Consider the following 21,233-nt stretch of genomic DNA (forward strand, 5'->3'; position numbering starts at 1 on the left):
GCTCTCTGCTGTGGCCTGGGAGTGCAGTGGAGGATGACCCAAGTGCTTGGGCCCTGCACCCGCATGGGAGGCCATGATAAGCACCTGGCTCCTGGCTTTGGATCAGTGTGGTGCGCCGGCCGCAGCAGCCATTGGAGGGTGAACCAACAGAAAAAGAAGACCTTTCTCTCTGTCTCTCTCTGTCACTGTCCACTCTGCCTGTCCAAAAAAAAAATAATAATAATAATAACAAAATAAAAAATGTATCTACAAAGAAATTAGATTTTGTGAGCAAATGTTCCATCCAAATCATGGATTTTGGTGCCAGGCCATGCCAAGATATCATTCTCTAAGGAATGATCTGAGAAACTCACCCATAGTGTTGAGGCTAAAATAAATACCATATATGTTTAGACTTTTTGAAATGGCCAGTGACTTATTTCTTGAATTTTGTTACTAATATGCTAAATACTTAAAATCTTTTGTTCATTCATTTCTTACAGTTTATTGGACCAGATTCCAGAGATGTTTGCAGATTCCAATGAAAATGAGACTGTTTTTGCTCCAGTCATCCAGGCTGGCATGGAGGCACTCAAGGTGAGAAGTCACTTCTACTCTAATTGCTAGCAAAACAGAGACCAACAAACACAACTGAAAAGTTTTATTTATAAAAGAAAATACAGTCTTGATTAAAACATGTAGGCTGCAAGAGACTATTCCAGACTTCCCAACAAATCTCAGGAGGAAGTGGCCAAAAGGACAGACTGCTCCCAGCGTTTACATTCCAGCACCATTAGCAGCTGAGCAACGGATTTGGTCAGGATTTCCAGTTTGGCTCCTCCCTTTGGCTTTTATATGAACTTTTATATGATCTATTTTAAAATTAGTTCTGCAATATCTGAACTCTTAGATTAGAGGAAAGAAATTCCCATAAGACTGTCCCTTTCCTTGGGGTTTTCAAACATGCAAGGGCAAGGCCTTGTGACACTCATGTACAGAGATGTGAATGCTGCTCCGGGCCTTGCCGATTGCTGAGAGAAGATGAGAGGCTGGCTATGCCTGTTTACTGGCAAGCTGAGCCCACATGATTCTGGTCGTTTTCACAGTAGTAGAGACAGCAAACTAAAGAAGGCAGGGTGATTAAAAAGCACTTACTCTGCATCATTAATACCCTAGCACAAGAGTCAAGCCTGTTTGACCAAGATGGGTAGTTCCTATAATTAATTTTTAAATGTTATTATGTTAAATTTAAGCTAACTTTGAAAATAAATGTGCAGGGCCCAACTACTTGGGCCATCTTCTGCTGCTTTCCCAGGTGCATTGGCAGGGAGCTAGATCAGAAGCAGAGCAGCCAGGACTCAAATGGGTACCCATGTGGGCTACCAGCATCGCAGATAGCAGTGTAACTCCTTATGCCACAATGCCGGCCCCTGAATTTGTGTTTCTGAAGAAATAGGTATGTTCCACATAAGTTGCCAAAGTTGTTGGCATAAAGTTGATTAACATCCTTTTAAAAATTAAAAATAGAGCTACTCTTTCTTTTTTTTTCTAAAGATTTATTTATTTATTTGGAAGTCAGAGTTACACAGAGAGAGAAGGAGAGGCAGAGAGAGAGAGAGGGAGAGAGAGAGAGAGAGGTCTTTCATCCTCTGGTTCACTCCCCAACTGGCCACAATGGCCGGAGCTACACCAATCTGAAGCCAGGAGCCAGGAGCTTCTTCCAAGTCTCCCATGCGGGTGTAGGGACCCAAAGACTTGGGCCATCTTCCACTGCTTTCCCAGGCCGTAGCAGAGAGCTGGATTGGAAGTGGAGCAGCTGGGACATGGACCAGCAGCTATATGGGATGCTGGCACTGCAGGTGGCAACTCCACCCACTATACCACAGTGCTGGCCCCAGAGCTATTCTTTTATTAAGTACATAGCCAAAGAAAAGTAAATCATCGGACAATGTCAAAGAAACGTATACTCCCATGTTTATTGTAGCACTATTCACAATAGCCAATATATGCAATCAACCTAAATGTCCACCAACACATGAACAGTTAAAGAAAATGTGGCATATAAACACATATTGTAATACTATTCAACCATTAAAAATAAATGTTTAAATGGACCAAAGGGCATTATATTCAATGAAATAAGTCATGCACAGATTGGCAAATACCACATGATCCCACTTATATGTGGACTCTAAAAAAGTTGACCTCATAGAAGTTCAGAGTAGATCAGTGGCTACCAGAAGATAGGGACGGGGGAGGGTTGATGGAATGGACAGAGGTCAGTCAGTGGGCACAATGTTAGATAGGAGGAATAAGATCTGGTGTTCTATGGCTTAACAGAATGGCTATAGTTTATGATAATGTACTGTACAGTGAAAAATAGGAGAGGATTTGATGTTTTTTTACGAAGGCATAAGTCTTTGAGGTGATGGTTGTGCTAGTTACTCTAATTCAATGATTACACCAAGTAGGTACCTATCAGAACATTACATTGTTACCCCATGAATATATGTGAATAGCTTTATGTCAATCAAGAAACTAAATAAACAGAATATATCTTGGATATTAAAAAAAAATAAAAGTGGCTAGGGATAAGCATTTGGCACAGCAATTAAGATGCTGCTTGGGATGTCACCATCCCATATCAGAGTACCCAGGCTCAAGTCCTGCCTCCACTCCCATTCATATTACCTTGAGATGCAGTAGATGATGGTTCAAGGAGTTTGGGTCCCCGATACCCACATGGAGGATCTGGATTGCGTTCCAGGTTTCTGGTTTCAGTCTGGCTCAGCATGTTACAGGCATTTTGAGGAGTAAATTAGTGGATAGGAGAGCTTTCTATTTCTCTCTTCCTGCCTTTCAAATAGATAAATAAATAAAATAAATAGGTATTAACAATAACAAAATAAACATCCAAAATAATAGTGCAGAACTGATTTATGAAGTACTTACCACATAAATTTGTCCAATTTTAGAGTATAGTCCTAGTACAGCAATTCTTGCCTACACTTTTTGATCTGTAGAGTATTCACTTATGGGATCAAAGACTATTATGGGTGTCCCTCAAAAAGTATTAGAATGCATATTAATATAAAATTGGTAATAAATTTATATTGTACAGCAACTTGAGATTTTAGTACTAACCCAGTAGAAGCCAAAAATGATCATTGTTTGAACTATAGGAAAACTTGGGAATTCCTCTTTTTTTTTTTTTTAAAAAAAAAAGGTTTATTTATTTATTTGAGAGGTAGAATTACAGACAGAGAGAGGGAGAGACAGAGAGAAAGGTCTTTCATATGCTGGTTTGCTCCTTAAATGTCTGGAAGTGGGCCAATCTGAAGCCAGGAGCTTCTTCTGGGTCTCCCACATGGGTGCAGAGGCCCAAGGACTTGGACCATCTTCCACTGCTTTCCCAGACCATAGTAGAGAGCTAGATTGGAAGAGGAGCAGCTGGGACATTAACCATTGCCCCATGTGGGATGCTGGCCATGCAGGTGGAGGCTTAGCCAACTATGCCACAGTGCCAGCTCTGGGAATTCTTCTTTTATTCTACATTGTAAACAAGTTAGTTATCTCCTATTTCAATTTGAAAAAGTTGTTTTTCTGTTTTCCATTAGGATATCTAGAAGTCCGTAAGTAAATTTCCTTACATATGCAAGTCATACATAACCCTACAACTCTTTCTCCTCTGAGAAGTTAGAACTGGGAATCATATGCCTGAGAGGATATTCATACGCTACCATTTCCTCAATGAAGACAACATAGTGCAGAGGAAATAAGTATGGGGACCTGGCATCCAGTGGGCTGGCATATAGAATCTCAGTTCAGCCTTCTTTCATGTCTAGAAAGGAACATTACTGTCTTAAAACAGTAGCAGTCCATGACAGGTCTAGAGGCTCCTTGTAAGCTGATTTGTGTATGTGCATTCTAGGTATGTGATGTTTGTTGTTGATTATTATGCAATCTTGAAAAATTGCTGTGTTCTTAATAACCATAATGTTCACTTAGGTCGTTGGGTATCCTCAGTCCATCAGAGTTCAGTTTGTTTAAGTCAGTGTATTTTTGTATCATTCACATGTTATCCTTCATTGTATTTGGAATTTACCATTGTACTATAGTGTATTTTTACCTTGGCTTTTCAAAATGAGAAGAACCTAAGATTTAAAGATAATAATCCAGAAAATTTTATCCATAAATTTAATGCATAATAGTATTCTTATGAAGTAAAATTAACTGTTTTTATAAATGGTAAAGAACCATTTTTCTAAAAAGATACAGAATTGCCTTTATTTTTTTTAAAGATTTATTTTATTTATTTGAAAGAGTTACAGAGAGAGGTAGAGACACAGAGAGAGGTCTTCTACCCGCTGGTTCACTCCCCAGATGGCCGCAACGGCCGATCTGAAGGCAGGAGCCAGGAGCTTCCTCCAGGTCTCTCATGTGGGTGCAGGGGCCCAAGGACTTGGGCCATCCTCCACTGCTATCCCAAGCACAGCAGAGAGCTGGATTGGAAGAGGAGCAGCTGGGACTAGAACTGGCACCCATGTGGGACTCCGGTACTGCAGGTGGTGGCTTTATGCACTACGCCACAGTGCTGGCCCCAGAACTGCATTTATAAAATAACATTGTTGGACATCATGTGAATGGCAGTTATTGTCATGTTGCTGCCAGCAGGGTCAACATTGTTCCCACAGCACTGGTCTTCACACAGGGCTTGAATCATGCTCCTCCACTGCCAAGAGATGAGGCAGTGGTTCCTCAACTGACTACTCATATGGTTATGTGGTAAAGTGAGGGTGCTTTTCAAAAATGCACATTTCTGGTAGACTCCCAGAGATTGTGAGCATGAGAGCCCCCAGTTTATTCTGATGATTGTCCATATTTAGGAGCTCCCAGTGTGAGGAATTTTGTGACTTGTTCCACAGTCTCTGAGAATATCTTTATGTTAACTCACTAGAAAATTACATCCATTACCCAATGAATTTCTTTTTTTTTCTTTCTTTTTTTTTTTTTTTTAAATTTTTGACAGGCAGAGTGGACAGTGAGAGAGAGACAGAGAGAAAGGTCTTCCTTTGCCGTTGGTTCACCCTCCAATGGCCGCCGCGGTAGGTGCGCTGCGGCTGGCGCACCACGCTGATCCAATGACAGGAGCCGGGTGCTTCTCCTGGTCTCCCATGGGGTGCAGGGCCCAAGCACTTGGGCCATCCTCCACTGCACTCCCTGGCCACAGCAGAGAGCTGGCCTGGAAGAGGGGCAACCGGGACAGAATCTGGTGCCCCAACCGGGACTAGAACCCGGTGTGCCGGCACCGCAAGGCGGAGGATTAGCCTAGTGAGCCGCAGCGCCGGCCACCCAATGAATTTCATATGCAAGTTTTGTGCTATAATATTTTTACTTCATCAGCCCTAAGTTTTTAATTCATGCCCAAAATAAGAAATAACTATGAAAAGGGACCATCATTGTGGCACAACAGATAAAGCTGATGCCTGCAATGCCAGCCTCGCATATGGGCACCAGTTCATGTCCTGGCTGTTCCACTTGCAATCCAGAGCCCTGCTGATAGCCTGGGAAAACCAGCGAAAGATAGCCCAAGTATTTGGACCCCTGCCACCCACATGGGAGACCCAGATGAAGCTCCTGGCTCCTGGCTTTGGCCTGGCCCAGTGTTGGCTGCTCTGGCCATCTATGGAGTTGAACTAGCATATAGAAGTCTCTCTCTCTCTCTCTCTCTCTCTCTCTCTCTCTCTCTTCCTCTCTTTCATTCTTTTCCCCCTCTCCCTCTCTCTCTTTCTCTCCCTGTAACTCTGACTCATAATAAATAAATCTAAAGTAAAACCTGTGAAGAAAATTTCTGTCTTATGCAGAATGTGCAGTGAAGATATCCTTGGAGTTATTCAATTTCTTAACGTGTAGATTTACTAGCTGCTTTTGTAGAGTCAGTAGTCAGTTACTACAAGCAGTTCTAGCTCATAATGTTTCCAAATGTTTTCGCTAGCCTGGACTATCAATAAAATATTGCAAATACTTACAGTGCATTTTCTACACAACTGTCTCCTTTCCCGATCTCATTACTGATTGCCAGTTCTTTACTTTCCCCTAGTGCTTCTCTTGTATATGTGGTTTTAATCATAATAAGTTTCCTCAAAGCCTTTTTGTAAATAGGCTGTTAATATGATTAATAAGTTAATTAAGAAGTTTATTCTGGCCTGTCAGGAAAATTCTGGATGATTATAATTCATTGTGTAAGAGCAGAAACTGCTGTGGTGTAATTGGAGCTTGCCTCCAGTTGAAGCTTTTAGCTTTATAGCAACTTTGTCAGCTTTGGATGAAGAAAAAAGTTTTCCAACTAGGATAAATGTGTGTCTGTATAAATTTTTAGGGTGTGTGAGTGTCTTGAGCTACCTCTGAGAGTTATATTATATCATTGCCTCTTAAGGTCTTAAATATCTCATTATCTCTTCAGACTTAAATTTGTATAACTTACATAGAAGGGCACTAAAATTCTTGCCTGAAGTCATTATTAGGCTAAGAGCTAACCAGGTGGGGAATTTGCAAGGTAGTATTAAAATATTGAAAGGCCAGGTCACTCATTGACTTGTTCTTTCAATCAACAAAGATTTATTAAATGCCTGCGTTTTGTATAAGGCAAGATAAATACCACTGTCTCTGCTTCTAAGTTGCTTAGAGTATAGTAGAAGAGATATGACTCTTTTAGAAGACATGTTTATTGTTTTTATTTTAAAAGAGGGAGGGGAACAAGAGAGGACTTAGAATAACTCCAGAAATCCCCGAAGTGTGGCCAGTGAGCCCAGTAGCCCAAAATGTTCTGCACAGGAAGCCAGAGATGAAAATCTCATCCCCTGTGGACAGGGAGTACAAACAGGAAGCACATCAAAATGAAGTTTTCCTTATTGTGTATCTAAATAATGACATTTTAGAAGTGGACTCACTCTTTGAGTTACAACTTTACTTTCTATCAGAAAGATGCCAGGTAAAATCTAAACTGCTTGAAGCAGAGACAAAAACTAACAACAACAAAAACATGAGCTACTTTGTCACAAAAGTAAACAGGGACTATTTGGAAAGTTCTTCATGCTTTCTTGAAAGTCTGAAATATTCAACTAGGGGCTGGCACTGTGGCACTCTGATATGGGATGCAGGTATCCCAAGCTTCAGTTTAACCCACTGTACCACAACACTTGCCCCTTTCCAATGGTATTTCTGTGAATAACTTTTCAGTAGAAGGCATGTGGAACATTAAGGTTACCACTCAGTTTCTTGCTCACTACTGCTAAGATGAGATCTAAGCATGCTAGCTGTGACACCATCTTTGTGACCCACTTCACAAAGTGTGTCAGAATGGCACTCAGAGACACATTAGGACAGGGATAACCTTGAGTTCTCTGAATATTTATTTATTTGAGACACACACAGAGAGACAAAGATGAAGACCCATATACTGGTTCACTCCCCAAATATCAGGGCGGGGCTGGGACAAACCTGGAAGCCAGGGACTCAAACCAGGTGGCAAGGATCCAAATACTTGAGCCATCACCGATAACTCACAGAGGACACTTTAGCAGGAAGCTGGAAGCAGAAACTGGAGCTGGAAATCAAACCCAGGCACTCTGATTTGTAGAATATGGATATCTAAACTGACCTCTTAACTGCCAGGCTAAATTCCTGCTCTCCCCACTCAATTTATAGTAACATAGCTTAAAGTACAGCTTACAACTTAACCCAGGCACACCAATGTTTGCCACCCACACTGGCCTTTGCAAAAACAGCTCCAGGCAGACAAGAGAGAAAATGATTCTATGCTATGTGCAAAGACATGGAGGTGTTTAAAACATGCGGTGTATTCCAGGAAAGCAAGAAACTTACATGGCTGAAACTTTGAGTGCAAAGGATGCCAGGGGATTAGACTGGGAAGACAGATTCAGGCTAAACTTCCACAGACCTTGAACTGTCACCTACTGGACGTGTGGTCTGAGTCAAGTCAGATGAACCTCAGTTTTCCTATCCTTACAACATAGACAGCAGTACCTATACTGTACAGGGGTGTGAGTCACATAAGAAACCATGTGTGAAGGGCTTGGATACAGCAGATACTAGTGACAGCTCATCTTACTGTTTCCACCCTTCCTGCTCCCATCACCATAAAGGACTGTGGACTCTATGCTGCCCTAGAAAACCTTCAGGATTGTTTTTATTTATTTATTTTTTAAAGATTTATTTATTTGAAAGAGTTACATAGAGAGAGGAGAGGCAGAGAGAGAGAGAGAGAGGTCTTCCATCCGATGGTTCACTCCCCAATTGGCCGCAATGGCTGGAGCTGTGCCAATCCAAAGCCAGGAGCCAGGAGCTTCCTCCAAGTCTCCCACGTGGGTGCAGGGGCCCAAGGCTTTTGGCCATCTTCTACTGCTTTCCCAGGCCACAGCAGAGAGCCAGATCAGAAGAGGAGCAGCTGGGACTAGAACTGGTGCCCATATGGGATGCTGGCACTTCAGGCCAGGGTGTTAACCCGTTGCGCCACAGCGCCTGCCCCAGGATTGTTTTTAAGAAAGAGATCTGTTTATTTGAAAGGCAGAGTTACGGGTATGTGTGTGTGTGTGTGTGCAGAAGATCTTCAGTCTGCTGGCTTGATTCCCAAGTGGCTGTAGCAGCAGGGGCGGGGCCGGGCCAAACCCAGGAAGCAGGAGCTCCATCCAGGCCTCCCACATAGATGGCTGAGGCCCAAGTATTTGGACCATCATCCACTGCCATCCCACGCACACTGGCAGTGAGCTGGATCATAGGTGGAACGGCTGGGACTTAGGATGCAGGAGCCACAGGCGGTAGCTTAACCCACTGCACCACAACACTGGCCCCGTCATCAGTATTCTTAAAAGAGAAAAGTCACCTACTTGACCAGCACTGTTGCCTCCATTTCAGAGGCAGCGGTGTGCAGTGTGGCTTGGAGAAAGGCAGGATGCAGGTGGAGGGACAATATATTTAATCACATTTAATTTCCGGAAATTATACTTGGTATGTTGCTTCTAAGCTCCTTCAAACAGATTTAAATAATCATAATGCTGAATACACTTGCGTGGAACCCAAATCTTTTAATTGTTTCCCAGAGACTACAAATGCATAAAATTGAACACACATTTTTCCTTTTGTCATCACACCTCATAGCTGCTTCAGGTGTCTGCTATTGGCACACCACCACTACATTCTTCTGCATCTTTCCTTGAAATACTACCTTTGTTTTAATCACATTTACCAAAAGTTTGAAATAAAAGCTTACATTGCACCATGATCCTGGAATTTCTTTTTTTTTTTTACTTTATCAAAATTTATTAATTCTAATACAGATGATCGGATTGGTCGTACTTTTCTTTATGCTAACTCAACAAGCCCTGAGTTTTGTGTTTCCATCTTTGGTTAAATACACATCACTCTAAGCAAACAACAATATTTAAAATAAAGAGTTACATCTTGGAGTCTGGTTGTTTGAAATTGGGTTTTATTTTGAATAGTTCCAGTAAAGTGTAAGTCATAGTAGATGTTCATTTATCTGCTTTAACTTATTAGATTGATAAAATACACCCTTAGTACTGTACAAATGTTCAACAGTGTAGTTTACTCATACTACTTGAGTACTTTACACATGAATCATTTATCTCTTTACATTGTTGAAGCCTGTATTCCAGAATGTTCTACAGCTTCTGTATCATCACTGGAAATTTGCAGGCAGGCATTGATGACAGTGCAGCTGTTTACAATCCTTTTTATCGCCAAGTTTGACAAGCCACCTCTGATTAAGCCACCTGTAAATGCTAAATACTTAGACATGTGTTCCAAACACTGTTTTCCCTCAGGTATCTGAGTAAGCAAATGAAATTTGTTGTCCTGAAGCATGTAGATGCCCTGAATGATTTTTTCCTTAAATTGTCAATTTGTTTCTTGAATACTGTAGTCCAGAAACTTTTACAAATTAACTTTGTGATGTCTTATTCATCCATGAACCTCACAGTATCTTTTGTAAACCCTTCTGTGCTTGTCCTGGGGTCCACAAGGTGGAGAGAGAGCGAGTGATCCTGGAAATTCTATCACTGCTTTGCATCGTGGAATTCAGTTGGTTCTGAAAAGCTACACTGTAGGCTAACCAAGAAAGGATTCTCAACGTAACACAAATCATTTTAATATATTTTTAAAGGCATCCTGGTATACAAACCTGTGTTTAAATGTCGACTCTTTGATTTGCAACTTGTATGACTTATCCTCACCAAGCCTCAGTTTTCTAGTCTATCAAGTAGAATAGTACCTGCCCATTGACCCAAAGGTTATTATGAGGATTGACTTAGATGAATATGATGCTTGACTTATGGAAGGAACTTGGATATTTTAATTTATTTTTGATTCTCTTAAAATGAAGCCTTCCCAGGCATTTTTGTGTGACTTTTTTCCCCTTTTTCTTTTTTAGGCAGCTGATTGTCCAGGGAAGCTATTCATTTTCCATTCCTCCTTGCCAACTGCTGAAGCACCAGGGAAGCTGAAAAACAGAGATGACAAAAAACTGGTTAATACAGACAAGGAGAAGGTGTGTTGTAAACAATTACACTTGAAAGTTTCCATCTGTCAATTATCAAGATGGGGAAAGGGCCGACGCCACTGTAGCTCAATAGGCTAATCCTCCGCCTGCGGCGCCGGCACACGGGTTCTAGTCCCGGTTGGGGCGCTGGATTCTGTCCAGGTTGCTCCCCTTTCAGCCCAGCTCTCTGCTATGGCCTGGGAGTGCAGTGGAGGATGGCCCAAGTCCTTGGGCCCTGCACCCGCATGGGAGACCAGGAGAAGCACCTGGCTCCTGGCTTCAGATCAGCGCGATGCGCCAGCCAAAGCAGCCGTTGGGGGGTGAAAGGAAGACCTTTCTCACTATCCACTCTGCCTGTTAAAAAAAAAAAAAAGATGGAGAAAGGAAGAAGCCGTGTGTCCTTTGTGTAAGAAAAGGGAGAAACTAAATCTCATGTGTGGATCACAGGCTAGGATTTTTTTTTTTTTTTTTTTTTGACAGGTAGAGTTATAGACAGAGAGAGAGAGACACAGAAGTCTTCCTTCCGTTGGGTCACTCCCCAAATGGCCACTACGGCCGGCACTGTGCCAATCTAAAGCTAGGAGCCAGGTGGTTCTTCCTGGTCTCCCATGTGGGTGCAGGGGCCCAAGCACTTGGGCCATCTTCCACTGCCCTCCCGGGCCACAGCAGAGAGCTGGACTGGAAGAGGAGCAGCCAGGACTAGAACCCGGTGCTCATATGGGTTGCTGGCACTGCAGGCGGAGGATTAACCAAGTGAGCCATGGTGCTGGCCCCAGCAGGCCATCATTTAGCATAGGAATACTGCAAATTGCAAATACCTTCAGAAATTGCACACTTCTAGAAAAATTGAAGTCTGAAATGTCAATTAAAATAAGGGCCCACACATGTCTCATGTATACTCTGTATAAGAGAGACTGAGTAATAGGATTGTTGTAGAATGAAGGAAGTAGGAGAAATGCCAAAAGCTAAAAGGGTAGAGAACTAGGTAGGTTGTACCATGTAACAGCACTCTTTAGAGGCAGAAAGTAGAGGAGCCTGATACGCAAAATATATCTTTGCTCAAAACTCTGGGAGCATAGCAGTCAGGGGGAAGGGTAAGACCATAGCTGTAATCATTCATTCACTGGCCACATGACACCATGGTGCTTCATCTAGGTCTGTAAAGCAAAAATAGCAAAGTTAGTTTCATTAGGCCTAGTGGCGGAGGATCAAATAAAATCGCACACATAGAAACGTTTCACAGGCGCAAGCCTAGCATAGACTGGGTGCTCAATAAATGGCTACAGCACTAATGATTATGATGAATTTCTTCAGTGCAGTTCACTTAACTGGAAAATTAATTTTTTTTTCACTTAAAAATTTATTAAGAATTCAGTGGAGGGGCCGGTTTTGTGGTGTAGCAGGTAAAACTGCTGCCTGCGACACTGACATCCCATTTGGGTGCGAGTTTGTGTCTTGGCTGCTCCACTTCCTATCCATCTCCCTGCTAATGGCTTGGGAAAAGTAGCAAATGATGGCTCAAGTGCTTGGGCACCTGTCATCCTTCCTGGAGTCCCGAATGAAGCTCCTAGCGTAGGCCTGGCTCAGCCCTGGCTGTTATGGCCATCTGGGAACTGAGCCAGTGGATGGAAGAGTCTCTCTGTCCCTCCCTGTGTCTCTGTATCTCTGACTTTCAAATAAAAAAAAAATAAATAAATAAATCTTTTTTAAAAGAAGGATTCAGTGAAAATTTAAATTTTAATACAAAAACATTTTGTGATATTTTTCTTTCTTGCATCTTTTTCTTCAGATACTTTTCCAGCCCCAAACAAGTGTCTATGACTCGCTGGCCAAGGACTGCGTGGCCCACGGCTGCTCTGTGACGCTCTTCCTCTTTCCCAGTCAGTATGTGGATGTGGCCTCTTTGGGTCTTGTTCCTCAGCTCACTGGGGGAACCCTTTACAAATACAACAATTTCCAGGTAAGTGTCATCATCTCAGATCTCTCCTGTCCTTCTAATTTTGATTCTTCCATCACAGGTTAAGAAAGTTGTTCCCCCTTGTGGCCACAGATAAATGTAAATTAAGAGCAGATAGAAACATATATTTCACACTCCCTGAGTTTGGCAACAGATTGAACTCATTCAGCCTCAGAGTTAAAATATCAGTGTAAGCTTCCAAAATGGGGAAAGTAGATGTTAAATCAAATGTATTTAAGGTAATGTTTGAAAAAGTGACTAAATATTTTACATGGTTAGCATTTAGAGGGTCATGTCATGACACCCCTCTCTTCCAAGCCCAAATTGACAGAGTGTCAGGAGGTGGTGAGAATTATCAGCAACAGCAGAGCTAAAGCTGTGGCAAGCGGGCCTGCCTAGGCTTCATCCTGTAGTTGATAAATGTACACTCAGGCACAAGGTAGGCTCAGTTACAACCTTGCCCTGTGGACACCTATACCTGGAAAACCTGCTGTATTGTAGGGTGACTCCCCAGAAACAGGACCCAGAAAAGGCTGACCTATACCCATCCAATTCCTTTTCCGGAACTTACTGTATTGCTGGGCTACTTTCCTCAGCTGAGAAGGACTCAGGGGTAGGACTCTAAAATATGCACCTCCACATGAAAACAGAGGTGGAAAGCATTTTCCCCCAACATAAATGACAAATGTTAGTCATCACCTATTTTTTAATCATCAATGAAATTATTCTTCGATAAGTTTGTGGAAAATGTAATTAAAAATAAGTTCATTTTGTATGTAAGAGATTTTGAAATCCATACATAGTTTTTTTCATAATACATATTTTCTGTGTACTATTTCAAGTGCCTTCATATTTATATTATACTCTCCTTAAGGAACATGACTAGACCAAAGATTGCAAATGAAATAAAATCAAAAAAGCTTCCAGAGCCCTTTCTAAAACTTCTGGATAAATATGTCTTTTTAGGCACTCCAGAAATTAAATCCTAAACAATCATGTAGAATTCTTTCTGTTCTTCATTCTGCTTAGATTCTGGAGATTGAGGCATAGCAATGCTCATGGACTGGTAGGGAGATAAATTTATCAGAAAAAGAATTTTTTTTTTTTTTTGCTTCCCCAGAAAGGACTCTGTCATCTTCCATTTCTTTGTCTTGAGGCCCTGGCATATGTGAACAGTATTAGGGTAGTCAGTAGGGCTCTTAACCACTGTTTATATTCACTTAACTTCAAGGAACATACTACCAAGTGATGTATAAGCAGTGGGCACACTGCAAGGGACTGCAAGGGTTCTGTAACTTTTTGGGTTATGTACTTAACTTGTATGGTTTCCTATATAATAATATTTATCTGTCTCAATATGTGAATAATTATTACTGATACCTTCCATCTTACTGAAAAAGACAGTCTTTTATAATCCAGTGGAAGAAAGCCCTATAAGCTGTAAACAGAGATAAAATATTTTATGGTCTGAGAGTGTTTGTTTGTTTATGTCACATTATTGCACAAACAGAATCTGCTGTAGCATTTCTTTATCATCTTCAAGTAAAAATTTTTTAAAGATTTATTTGTTTATTTATTTGAAAGTCAAGAATTACACACAGAGAGAGGAGAGGCAGAGAGAGAGAGGTCTTCCATCTGATGGTTCACTCCCCAGTTGGCTGCAATGACTGGAGCTGTTCCGATCCGAAGCCAGGAGCCAGGAGCTTCTTCCAGATCTTCCATGTGGGTGCAGGGGCCCAAGGACTTGGGCCATCTTCTACTGCTATCCCAGGCCACAACAGAGAGCTGGATTGGAAAAGGAGCAGCCGGGACTAGGACCCACACCCATATGGGATGCCGGTGCTTCAGGCCAGGGCGTTAACCTGCTGCACCACAGCGCCAGCCCCCAAGTAAAAATTTTTAATGGTGGCTTCCATTCAATATTATATAGAAGAAATCATAAAAATGATGGTCAGGAGCTTTGCAGGCATCCAATGTATGCACACAACTACAGAGATTATTTTAAAAATTGTGTTTGTGATTCCCTTCTTTCCTCATTCCCATTGTGTTTGGAGGAATGGGTGTCTCTCTTGTCAAGCTGTAGTGATGACAATTTCTTCTGATCACTAGTAGGAGTTCCTGCTCCACTAGTTTGTTTACTCTGTCTCAGGTGAGCCCTCAGGCTGGTATTGTGCACATGTGCATGATGTACAAATGCTGTTTAGCCTTGGATTGTGAATAACTTCCAGAAATACAATGACAATTGAGGGTTAACAAGGCTAAGAGAAAAGGTTCTAATTCTGCATGAACTGTCACCTCACTCAGCTTCACCAAGCTCTGAGTATGGTCAGATCAAAGAATTCCCATTGAGAGTCTTCCCCAACCTCCTTATATGCTTCTATGTTGGATCTTGATCTTATCTTTAACCCTACACCCCAAGTGGCTCAATTAGACACTCTCAGTTCCCCATCTGCAACCTAAAATTAATAACTGATTTCCCTGTCCTAGTGTTAATAAAAAGAAAGAAAATAACATATGTGAGTTTAATTTGAAAAGCTAAGAATCACTGTGTAAAGGTATTATATATATTTTCTAACCAGAGAAACACATAATGTGTACATAAATATGCTAAATAACCATTAAAAAATAACAATTATTTAAAGTCAGGATGTTAAGTATTTTACTGCCATCTGGTGGGCATTAATCATACTTTGTTTTTTAGATGCACTTGGATAGCCAACAGTTTTTGAATGACCTCAGAAATGATATTGAAAAGAAAATAGGCTTTGATGCTATTATGAGGGTTCGTACCAGCACAGGTAATTATCATTAATGCCATTTTCAGTCCTCTTTTTTTAAATAGTTGTTTCTTCTTCAGATTAATAGTCCAACAAAGAATTACAGTAAAATTAAGGAGAAGCAAAATTTCTCTTTTTGCTTATCTTTAGGTTTCAGAGCCACTGATTTCTTTGGTGGAATTTTTATGAACAACACCACTGATGTAGAAATGGCAGCCATTGATTGTGACAAGGCAGTGACGGTGGAGTTCAAGCACGATGACAAACTTGGTGAGGACAGTGGCGCTTTAATCCAGGTGATTTAAAGTTACTTCTCATCTTTTGTTTTCTAGTTCATTACTGACAATGATCAGTGGAGACACTAAAATACAATCAAATGTATTAGTCTTATCATAAAGAAATTCAACTGTGTTTATCTAAAGGCAAAAGTCATTAGATTAGAATACTCAGTTGTACAGATTCTCCATGCATCAATTCACATACAGGAAGTCATACCTCTGTATCATACATGTAAGCCCTACATACTTTCGGTGAGCACCATGGGCATCAACACAGATTGCCACCAATGTTCATTGCTTTCTGGCTGCAGCACCCACTCACTCCTATTGTATATGTCTTGTTTGCTTGGGCGCCGCAGGCGGATGATTAACCTAGTGTGCCACCGTGCTGACCCCTGATGTTTATTTTTTAATCCCAGATAATTTTGGGGAACTGGTCACATCTGGGCATTCTTGAAATGTGTATCTCATCAGCATCAGACCTAAAGACATTGTCAAACTGATTCATATGTTATCAAGGGATGTGGGCGTTGGTTAGTGCTGTGAGCATGAAAATTGTTTCTGGATCTAGATCCTTGGTAATACAGTCTGAGATGTGTGAAATGTAGACTAGCTGTGGAAAAGTGAACAGATACTTACTTGTGATTAGCCCAACAGTAGAAAACCCAGGGGATGAATTGGTCATTATTCTCCCTTGCTTACTGATACCCAATCTTCAATAGTAGAAAACATTGTGGGAAAATCTAGAGGTATTTTATATGAGGACAGTTTTATAAATGCAAGTAAGATATGTGAGCCAGACAAACTCATGACTTTAATGTTGCTTTTGCAGTGTGCTGTGCTTTATACCACCATCAGTGGTCAGAGGAGACTTCGGATTCACAACCTTGGCTTAAACTGCAGCTCGCAGTTAGCTGATCTTTATAAGAGCTGTGAGACAGATGCCCTTATCAACTTCTTTGCCAAGTCAGGTAACACTTTGCCAATTACAAGGTTCAGTAAACCTTACATTGAGACAGGACTTTTGGATTATTGGAATCAGTAGCTAAAAAGAACAGTAGTGTGCAGCTATTTGGTGGAGAGAGTCAGAACTCGTAAAAGCAAAGGGTGAAGGAGAATGGTCTGCATTTCCAACTCTAGACTAATAAATGAGATAGCTCAGTTTAGAACTAGGCTGTAAAGATTGATTTCATTTCCCTTCTGGGAAAGAGTCTGAGTTGGAATTTAGAAAAGGGATGCTTAGACTTTTATTATGATATGTGAGCGTGCCCCCAACACATGAAGATAATGAAATGAGACTGTCACTACTGTTCAACTGAACTCACTTACCCATGCCATGATAGCTGTGAAACAGGATTAGCCCAAAGGTGGAATTTTCTTTGGCTTTCCTCCTAAGATTCTACAGTATGTTTGGAAGAAGTAACAATCCAATCCAAAGGAATTGGAAAACAGCAAACTTCTCTGTGTGTAGAATTACTAATATCTTGAATATAAATCTGGGCCAGCATAACCTTTTGCTATAGGTAGGCTGTTCTTTATTGGCTTCTTTATTATAATTACTCAAAAGGAAACTAATAGCAAGTAAGTTGAACATTTATAAATGCTGTTAGTCTTACTTGGTGGCCTGTAGCAATTTGCTCTTTTGTCTTCCTCCTTCCTTCCCTCCCTCCCTTCCTTCCTTCCTTTTCATATTATTATTTGAAAATACCTGTTTCTGAGCTAAGACTTTGATGTCTTTTTCATTATTTTGTACATGCAGCATTTAAAGCAGTTCTGCACCAGCCTTTGAAGGTCATTCGGGAAATTCTAGTAAATCAAACTGCCCACATGTTGGCATGTTACCGAAAGAATTGTGCAAGTCCATCTGCGGCGAGCCAGGTAAGACACCTATTGTAGTTAGATGTTAAAGTGTTAGGGCTGGCGCTGCAGCTCAATAGGCTAATCCTCCGCCTAGTAGCGCCGGCACACCGGGTTCTAGTCCAGGTAGGGGTGCCGGATTCTGTCCCAGTTGCCCCTCTTCCAGGCCAGCTCTCTGCTATGGCCTGGGAGTGCAGTGGAGGATGGCCCAAGTGCTTGGGCCCTGCACCCCATGGGAGACCAGGAGAAGCACCTGGCTTCTGCCTTTGGATCAGCGTGGTGCGCCGGCCGTGGTGCACCGGCCGCAGCGCGCCGGCCACGACGGCCATTGGAGGGTGAACCAACGGCAAAAGAAGATCTTTCTCTCTGTCTCTCTCTCTCTCTCTCTCACTGTCCACTCTGCCTGTAAAAAAAAAAATATTAGAAACAACTACTGAGAGAGGATTCCAAGATGGCAGCATAGGGCACAACATACCATGCTATAGGCTAGGAATAAGTAGTTAAAAAAAATAGTGTAGGAAGTGTACTCTGAAGGGAGAATTAGAGAGAAACCACAGTGGAAATTCTATGAAAGGAAGAGCAGTGCTGTGGACCTGTATGCAAGGTGTGGATGTACAGCACGAACACAAAACACTGAGCAGCTGAGATCTGGAGCAGGCAGCAGCTTGGAGATGGAGGTGAGACCAAATGGTGGCAGCCCGTGGTGATATAGGCAGAGAGAGAGTTTAGCATCAGTCTGGCCTGGAGCCCTAGGGGCTAGTGAGTACCCATGATCCAATGGAAGTCAAAGGGGCACATTGCTCTTACCCCATCCTCCCCACAATAACTGCTGGCACCTGGCTGAGAGGTTGGATGCCATTTTGGGTTGTGATGGCAGCTGCAGAAGCCCTTGTGTATGTGCACAACTGACTGATATAGAAGGCCATCTTCTCGGCAGTATTGGTGGCAGTTAAGGGGAGAGGGCAACATTCGTCCAGTGTTTCTTCTGTACACATGTGATCCAGAGATTCTAATGGGGAAAAAAAATCCATGGTCCTCAATGACTTTGAGCCTGGCTGGGAGGATACACAGGGCTGGGCACCTACACAGGACTGAGAGGCACCCCTAGCCTCCCAACATACTACAGGCTCCAGGGTTCAAGCTGCCTAGGCAGAGCACCTACAGACTGCTGGCTCAAGGACCATCTGCCTCTCTGTGGACTGGACAGGCTGGTGGGCAGAGTGGAACCTCTGTACTCAGTGACTATGGGAGCCTAATGTGCTGAGACTATGGGAACTTGGTGGCTACACAAGAGGATGCAATGTATAACTGGGTCTTTGGACAATCACTTTGGCTCTACGTGCTCAGAGCTTCCTGGTTGCCTGGGGCGGGTCATTGCATCCAGATTCATACTTAGAGTAAGGATTGCATAGATCATTGTGCAGTTCATACAGCGGTGTGGATGAGTGTTGGACCCTCTTGGGGCTAAAACCTGAACATAGATTACCTTAGAGGAGAGGAGGTGAGGTTGTGATCACACAAACAGATTGACCATTTCCCATGTCCAACTTGGATGTTACTCTGGATGCTTGTGCCACCCTGGAGCACTGACCAGAGCTCCCTGGCCACACCCAGCACACACCTCTTGGTAGTCATTGAAAGTGCAGACGTTCCACTAAGCCACAGAGGCATAGTTCAAAGATAAAAGCTATCAGAGGAAAAAAAACCAGCAAGTATCTCCACAAATGCCTAAAAGTAAACTCAGAAGTTCTGTAAACAAGAATAAGAAAGACATCATGACCCCCCCCAAAGAAACACAACAATATTTCAATATTAGAATGTGAAGATGAAGAGATTGATGAAATGCTGGAAATAAAATTCAAAAGATTAATCATAGGATTACTCTAAAGCAATCAGAAGCAAAGCTACAAAATAAAGAAATCTATGCATGACTTGAATGGAAATTTTTCCCATAAAATTGAGATTTTTAAAGAGAAATCAAAATGAAATATTAGAAGTGAAGAATGCAATAGATCAAATGAAAAATGTGATCTAGAGCCTTAACAACAGATTTGGTGAGGCAGAAGAAAGAACATCTGAGCTGGAAGACAAATCTTTGAAATTTTTTCAGACCAAAAAAAAATTAGAAAAATTAAAAACAGTATGGAAATTTATGGGATATTTTCAGATGACCCAACATAAGTTCTGGGCATATTTTGATAATAAATGTTTATGTGTGGGGCCAGTGCTATAGCTTAGTGTGCAAAGCCTCGTCCTGCAGGGCCAGCATCCCATATGGGTGCCGGTTCAAGTCCCAGCTGCTCCACTTCTGATCCCACAGCTGAAATCAATCCCTGGAGCAAGGGCAGTCTCTTCAATAAATGGTGCTGGGAGAATTGGAGCTCCACATGCAGAAGTATGAAACTAGACCCCTATTTTACACCTTACACAAAAATCCACTTACAATGGGTTAAAGACCTAATTCTACAACCGGATACCATCAAATTACTACAGAACATTGGAGAAACTGTGTAAGACATTGGCATAGGCAAAGACTTCCTTTTTGACAGAAGCACAGGCAATCAAAGCCAAAACTGACAAACGGGATTATGTCAAACTAAGAAGCTTCTACACTGCAAAAGAGACACTTAGCAAATTGCATAGGCAACCAACAAAATGGGAAAAAATATTTGCAAACTGTGCAACTGATAAAGGGTTAATATCTGGACTCTGTAAAGAACTCAAGAAATTTAACAACAACAAAACAAACAATCCAGTTGAGAAATGGGCAAAGGACCTGAACAGGAGTTTTTCAAGAAGAAATTCAGATGGCCAATAGTCATTTGAAAAAATGATCAGGATGACTAGCCATCAAGGGAGTGCAAATCAAAACCACAGTGAGGTTTTACCTCACCCAGTTAGAGTGGCTAACATACAGAAATCAACAAACAACAAATGCTGGCGAGGATGTAGGGAAAAAGGGACTCTAATCCACTCTTGGTGGGAATGTAAACTGGTACAGCCACTATGGAATACAGTATGGCAATACCTCAGAAATCTGAACATACATCTACCATATGACCCAGCCATCCCAATCCTGGGAATTTACCCAAACCAAAGGAAGTCAGCATATGAAAGGGTTATCTATACCCCCATGTTCATTGCAACTCAATTCACATTAGCTAAGATATGAATCAACCCAGATGTCCATCAAAGGAAAACTAGATAAAGAAATTATGGTATACATATATGTATATATATATAATAAATACTTTGGAGTACTACTGAGCTGTAAAAAACAAATGAAATCCTATTGCTTGCAACAAAATGGATGCAACTGGAAACCATTATACTTAGTGAAATATTTCATTCGTGAAAAGACAGATATATGTTTTCCCTGACCCAGGGATAATTAATAGAGTGCCTAAAATATAATGAATTGGCATGAAATTGACATTTTGAGATTCAATGATTGTTTACAGTTCTTGTCTCTTCTATTGAGGAACAGTTTTTCTTTTCCTTCATACTATTTATTGAACTTTTACTTAGTGTAGGGTTAACCTTATGATCATTAAAACTGAAAATAGATCTCTGTAAAAATTAAGAATGGGAATGGGAGAAGGGGAAGGAAGGAGAGTTGGACTGTGGGTGGGAGGAAGGGAAGTATCAGTATGTTCCTAAATCTGTATATATGAAATACATGAAATTTGTTTAACTTAAATTGAAAAAAAAGTAAAAAGAAGAAAAATTTCTCAGAAATGAAGCTTGGACAAAGATTAAAAAAAAAATAAACAACTACTCATTCCTATAACATATAACTGCTTAAGACT

The 21,233-nt window shown here is 41.5% G+C and overlaps 1 protein-coding gene across 1 annotated transcript in view; it reads left to right on the forward strand.

Moving 5' to 3' along the window:
- Nucleotides 1-21,233, forward strand: part of SEC24D (SEC24 homolog D, COPII coat complex component) — a 145,442-nt gene that overhangs the window by 99,811 nt on the left and 24,398 nt on the right. The window contains exons 13-19 of the mRNA XM_062199697.1: nt 483-576; nt 10,448-10,564; nt 12,345-12,515; nt 15,214-15,310; nt 15,440-15,585; nt 16,400-16,538; nt 17,327-17,445. Coding sequence (XP_062055681.1) covers nt 483-576; nt 10,448-10,564; nt 12,345-12,515; nt 15,214-15,310; nt 15,440-15,585; nt 16,400-16,538; nt 17,327-17,445 — 883 coding nt within the window. The remainder of the gene's footprint in view (nt 1-482; nt 577-10,447; nt 10,565-12,344; nt 12,516-15,213; nt 15,311-15,439; nt 15,586-16,399; nt 16,539-17,326; nt 17,446-21,233) is intronic.

This window comes from Lepus europaeus, chromosome 8 (genome assembly GCF_033115175.1).
Source record: "Lepus europaeus isolate LE1 chromosome 8, mLepTim1.pri, whole genome shotgun sequence".
NCBI lineage: Eukaryota > Metazoa > Chordata > Mammalia > Lagomorpha > Leporidae > Lepus > Lepus europaeus.